Source organism: Thermobia domestica, chromosome 16, assembly GCF_964235325.1.
Source record: "Thermobia domestica chromosome 16, izTheDome1.hap1.1, whole genome shotgun sequence".
In the NCBI taxonomy this organism is placed as follows: Eukaryota; Metazoa; Arthropoda; class Insecta; order Zygentoma; family Lepismatidae; genus Thermobia; species Thermobia domestica.
This window is the reverse complement of record NC_137469.1, coordinates 110,703,744-110,710,531: the sequence shown is the minus strand read 5'-3', so window position 1 is coordinate 110,710,531 and position 6,788 is coordinate 110,703,744. Positions and strand designations below refer to the sequence as shown.

The 6,788-nt window shown below is 36.7% G+C and overlaps 1 protein-coding gene across 1 annotated transcript in view; it reads left to right on the top strand.

Annotated features, from left to right (window-relative positions):
• Positions 1 to 468: 468 nt before the first annotated feature.
• LOC145673345 (ribosome biogenesis protein BRX1 homolog) overlaps positions 469 to 6,788 on the top strand; it is a 28,130-nt gene continuing 21,810 nt past the window's right edge. The window contains exon 1 of the mRNA XM_081742967.1: positions 469 to 673. Within this exon, the coding sequence (XP_081599093.1) occupies positions 566 to 673 (108 nt within the window). The 5' untranslated portion in view covers positions 469 to 565. The remainder of the gene's footprint in view (positions 674 to 6,788) is intronic.

The window sequence follows — 6,788 nt, the reverse complement described above, 5'->3', positions numbered from 1 at the left end:
CAATTTCCAATTGTTCAATAATAAATATAGCGAACAAAGCTTTTGTAGTAGGCCTATCACTCAGCTCAGTATAAGGTGACGGTACAAAGGTGTGATTGAGTCCCTGCATTTCTGAAAAAACAAGATATACTTGTTCTCGATCAAGGAAAAGTTGTTCACAAACTATTTTATAAACGTGGAAAGTCGAAATTTCTTGGTAATTCCCTAAAATTAAAAAAAAAAAACTTTATACACAAGTCTTATTTTTATATTTATTATTATTATTATTATTATTATTATTATTATTATTATTATTATTAGTAGTAGTAGTAGTAGTAGTAGTAGTAGTAGTAGTAGTAGTAGTAGTAGTAGTAATAGTAGTAGTAATAGTAATAATAATACCAACGTGGGAAATTCAGATCCAAAATGGGATTTCTTCCTTTAGAGATTGGGTTTTATAGTGTTTGAGGTTGGTATCATTGTCAAGCTGTCTTATTTTTGTTCTGCTTTGGCAACCACATGGATTGTCTTGCTCGTGATTCAAGTAACAATTAGCTGTTGTGAGTGGTGAAGAAATAAATTTAATATGGGGAAAGGTAAAAAACGCAAATTGAAGGAGGTTGAAGATGAAGCAGAAACTGAAAGTAAATTGCCACCAATGACACGTTCATCAGATGAACCGGCTCCGAAAAAGGTACACGAGGTTAAGTTATTAGTAACTAAGTCTAATTATAAAATAAACAAATAAAAATCGTGCAGATTTACAATTCTCCTTGAAATTAAAAAATACTTCTCTTTTTGTGCTGTAAATGATCTAGAACAATCTGCACCTTTATTTCTATGATACTTGTCCAAATAGTGGCGTGCAGATTAATAATGTGTGAGCAAGTTGATGTGAACTCTTGCTGGTATAATTACGCGTCTGGATGAATGCGGCAAAAATAACTGAAGAAAACCAACTAGAATGTGCTAGGGGGCCACTACGAAGAACGAACGCTATTAAGTCGAGTACGAGTAAGGGCAGGAGCACACATGAGGTTCATACGATGGTGCGTCAACAACGTACGGGGCATTTTTCCGAAGTTGGTCATCCGCTTGGTGGTAATAGTATACATGTGAATCCTCTGATCTGCGTTTCTTCTGTGTTCTATTACCACTTCTACATAAAATACCATAAATTTTCTACGTAGTGCAATAGTAAGAAGTATCCATGTGCACAAGACATGGCAATATGCGTTAAATTCCTCCCCCCCCCCCCACACACACATAGTCATAGATAAAGTACAAGGGCACTACACATGCAGATAGAAAGTACAGGTACGTTCTTTTTGATTTTCGTATCAGTCGATAAGTAAATAAAAGTCGCTTTGTTACCCCCTTCGTAAGTTCGTACATACTCAATGAATAATCCCTAAAAGTATGAGCGTCCTCTCCTTCGGGAACTGATGCAGCTTCATGTATACTATATCCATTTTCAATTTTTTTCTAGAAAGGGACGACCAACTTTGGAACTAACCCACGAAGGTTATGTGCACACAAGGAGAGTGTGAAGATCACTTTTTTCTTTAAAAAAGAAAAAAGCGTCGCATATAAACTCAATGTCGTGGTTTCAGACTACGGCAAATTTTTACTTTGACTCCAACTGTGACTTCAACCGATTCATGTGATCCGGTTCCCGGAGCAGTTTAGGAATCATTCCTAAACTGCTCCCGGAACCGGATCACATGAATCGATTACAATTACTAACACAGTGAAAGTAATGTACGATGTTAAGAATTATACTATAAGTACAAGGGCCACAATGTTACTATACGATGTTAAGAATTATACTATAAGTACAAGGGCAACAATGTTACTATACGAAGTTAAGAATTAGACTATAAGTACAAGGGCCACAATGTTACTAAACATCAATTCAGGTGAAGCGGTGACTATGAATTTTGAGATATAAATGGGGGGCTACCGCCCCCCAAACACCCCGCTCAAGTACCATAAAAACATCCAAAATAATAATAAATAATCACACCACTACTATAAAGCTAAGATAAGAAGGAAAAAATTTAAAAAAAAAAACACTCGTCTCTAATCATAAATCAGTGCATGACAAAGAAAAAAAATACATCTCAAGAAGACAATAGGACAAGCAGCAGCAAACCAAATACTTTGCCTAATACTCAAATGCAAAACAAATCAAGAATAAAAATAATATGAATTAAAAAAAGAAAACACTCACCATTTCGCCATACAACAACACTCATGAATAATGAACTCATAACTGCTGATTCCACACACGAAAATATAAGATACCAAGAACACATGCACAATACTCAACATTACTGAAAAATGTTCCTTTCCGCACACACGTCGTTTTATTAAACCGAGCACACTTGCTATTATTACAAACAAGAAAAACCAATAAACGTCCACTTTTACCATACGTCGAAAATATCTTCAGCTTTAGACCACAACCATGATAGGTTTTCTCTAACTCAATTCAACCAATTCAATTACGCGCTTCCCGCATGCCACAAACAGCAGTACACACATACATGCACACAGAACGTGACATCACACTAAAACTATCATATGACTACACAGACACCTAGTGGGAAAAATATGAACTAAGACGTCACACCAAAGGCACGAACAGTTCCAACAAGTGACTCACGCACAAGCACTTGCAGGAAGTGACTTAACCTATAATAACCGATTAAAGTCACAGTTGGAGTCGTATACTAACACTATATTTGTAAATATAAAATTCACATTACTCATATAGTGCAGATACTCTACGCCAGTGGAAATGATTATGTTGCACAATTGTCTTATAAATTCACTCACTCATTTTAGCAGTAGTATATAATTTGTAAGGTTTGACACGTGTAAATATAAAATTGTGGTTTCCTATATTCAATTCTGGCTATGCCAGTTTGAAATTAATATCTTAAATAGTTCTTATCACGTTATCATTTTGACCGTAAAATTAAAATTTTATGACCGCATACTGTAAATCTGCACCGAAATTGAAGTAAGATTCGTACAGATTAAAATTACAAGGACAGATAGTATCGATGCTGATGTTCCCATTAAACCTTAATCAATCATTTTAGAAATAGTATGGTCATGCCTTGTTTACTTTTCTTTTATTGGTGCATGTCGATACCGTACTTGAGAAAAGTGAAGTTGAGCGATACCACCTGAAATCTCCAAAAATTATGACGAGATAAGACAAGGTTTAATATAGACAATATAGATATTGAGAGTTCCAAGTCCCATTAACACCCATCATAGACTAAATAACAATATAAAAATAATGAAAAAATATGCATGTTTAACAGTTTTAAAATAAAGTAACACACCAACGTAACCGAACTACTTTCATAACTGTCCGCCTCAGAATACCAACTAACGAACTAGACTCATTGTTTTAAATGAAAATTTCAAATATCCTGTCTCTAACCTTAAGGGATTCCGAGATATGACATATTACTGTAATAATTGTGATCAGCGCACCTTTTTCTTCCCGCCTCATACTATATGTGTAGGTCAAAGAGCATAAAAACACTAAAAACATGTTTTATTAATAAAAACTTGTAGATGCTCTAGGATGCATATTTACACAGAAAAGGAAATCACCTCACATCCGATACTTACGTATCCCTGTTAAAACTACGTACTTCTATATTCCGGCCTGCGCTGAGGCCATGCATTCCTATCGTAAACTGGAAGAAATCATTGATATTATGTAGTTTTCATTCCTGTCATACTGAAGCACTACAAGTAGAGAGGGGACACTGTAGAGCGTTGGACTTATGTCCATGTGGTCCCGGGTTCGAATCCCGGCCGGTGCTTTCCACTTTTCGGTGTCCATCCAGCGTCGTGAGCCAAACTGAAAGCAAGGCGTGACGGTCACTAGGTCTAGAAACAGGGTTGTTGGAATTTTCCCCAGTGTTTATATATATATAAACTCATTAAAAAATCCACAATAAAACCCAAAAAAGCCCACTTCAAAAAATATACCGGTACTTCAAAACATGGATTGAAATATTAACCTTAATGTGATCATAATTGCTGTCTTTAATCGTACTTACTAGTATGTAACTAGTATCAAAATTGGCTTAAAATGTGTGTTTATCACCAAAACAGAGTACCACTGAAAACAAAAAAGGTTTGGAAACCATGCATATCGAGTTTTGTTTGCACTCGATCAAATACGCTGTGACAGTGTTCAACTGTAATCGATTATATAAAAGTGAAGAGAATTTTGTTTGTGCTTACCTTACTGTGAAACGGTTCAAATGTTTGGAATGGATTTTCGGATGCAATTACCATGTACCTCGACCTGGGTTTTTAGTCATGTTCTTCGAGATTGCGGGGGGGTCAAAATCTATGTGATGAATTTAGTATGTCACAATCTTTTCATGTTAGGAAGGTAAAACTTTTCATTAAAAATAAGTGGACCTGTGTCCCAACGTTATTGACAATTTCTATTTTAAGTGGGAAAGGGGAACACTTTCTATAACTTGAAAACGATATTGCTTCTTGTTTCTGATCATATCACGGGGAAACGGTTAAGCAGTTTGAAATTAACTTTTGAACATACAGTAGTTAGTACGTACCCAGAGCCGGTTTTTATAACATCAACTTACTTTGATTCAAGGGCGCATCCTAAGGGAAGGGGATAGAGGGAGTTTAAAAATCATGCAAAGAAAAATACATCATGTCAGGAGCCTGCCAAGTTAGGAAGATAAAACTCGCTATATAAACTTCTCATTAAAAATAAAGGGGTATGTCACTTCCTGTTTTTGAAGGAAAGAAAGAGAATGTTTTCTACATGGTGTCCAATATACAATGCAACCTACAGTTTGGGATAGAACTTTTGAACCTGAAGTGATACACAAATAATGGTTATACCAAAATGAAGCCTTGTTCATGCATATATTTTTAAACTAGGAAGCAACAATTGAAGTACACTAGGAACCACACAGTGTTGCCATATGTAAACGATTTTTTTTTTTTTTTTTTCAGAACACGTAAATTGACTCATAACTCATACGTATGGATGTTCTGTCGTTAATTTTCAGTTTGTTTAGTTGGAGTAGTTTGAAAACTATGGAGCAGAAAAAAGAACTTTTCATTTCCACCGGTAACTAATCGGATGAGGCCTTGTAGGGGGGAACTACGGAAATCGTAGTTTTCGTACATTAACACTCTAAATTGGCAACCGTGCTGATGTTTCAGTGCATCAAAAGATTTGGTAAGGATCTGTCTACATTATGCAATTCCTGAAAACAATGAAAAACAAACTGAAATTATTATGATAAAATTTTTACTTACATGCACCCGGCAACACTGCTATTCATTTCTATGGGGGCTATTTAAAGCAAGAGGTATACAACAACAATTCTCGAACTATTGAAGACGTGGAAACGAACATTCGCAGTGCCATTGAGAACATAAAACTTCTAATCTTTGTAAAGTTGGTACCAAGCTGGTGAAACGTGTGAACCAGTGTTTGAATCAAAACAGGGGACACTCCCAGCATCCGCTGTAGAACTGGTAACTGATTTCTGATAGTAGCAGTATTCTGACATAACAATGATAGAGAATTTTTAAATTTGTGGTTCGTAATTAGAGCTCTCTCGTGGCTATATGGATAGCATACTCGCCTGTGACATAGCAGACCCGGGATCGATTCCCGCTGAGATCTCATGTGGTTCGGATCCCACTAGCTCCACTTCTCGTATTGTCTCGTTGCTTAACTGGACGCTAAACTCAAATACGGCCTAATCTAATGTACTTCGTAATTATAAGGCGGCTCTGGCCTGGCCGCCTAGCTTTGGCCAGAAGGAGTGGAGCTACTAGAAGGTTGAAATTACATAGCTATTCAACATATTCTCTCTTGGGATGGGTGGACTTGGTTTAGCGATTGCAGGTTTTTAACTCTTGCGAATAAAATTCCGTTGGTTGTTCATGAAACAAGGTCTCCGTAGCATGTTGTATGTCAGGAATGTCCTTAAATGATGTTCCTTGAGGTATTTCTTCAAGTTTAGGAACAAATGGTGATCAGAGGGAGCCGGATAATGCGAATAGGAGGATTGGCGGGCCAATTGAAATCACAAGCTATTCAATTTTGCAGCCACGAAGTGGGATGTGTGAGCTCGGCCGTTGTCAGTGGAAAATGAGGATCGCCTTGGGACAACTTTTCATGGTGATTTGTCTTAATTGCCTTGTGCAACTGGTTCAGTAGTTTAGTATAATACTCATCGGTGATACTGGAGTTCCAGTGCAGTAGTCCATCAACATAATACAGTCTTTTTCCTACAAAATTGATGCAGGGACCCTCTTTGATGATTTCTGGTTGCGAAACGGAGATCCGAAGTGGCACCAGTTCAGTGACGATCCTCGTTTCAAATATGGAGCCATGTTTCATTCTGCCACTAGTCGAGCCAAAAAATACACTAGCCATGGACAGGGTTGTGAAAAACCCAAATAAAAAAATTAAAAAAAAAAAAAAAAAACAGGCCAGTGGGTTTTATTGGGTAAAATTGGGTTTTATTTTGAATCAAAGTAATATAAAAATCCCAGCTCTGTAGGTACTAACTCTGCATGTTCAAACATTCATTTCAAGCTGCTTAACCGTTTCCCCGTGTCATGCGATCAGAAACAACAGGTAACATTGCTTTCTGCTCCGTATAGAATTTGCTACCATTCCTCAGTTAAAATGGAAATTCTTAAAGCAGTGGGACACGGCTCCCCTTACTTTTAGTGGGAGGTTTACATAAAAAATGTCATCTTCTAACTTGAAA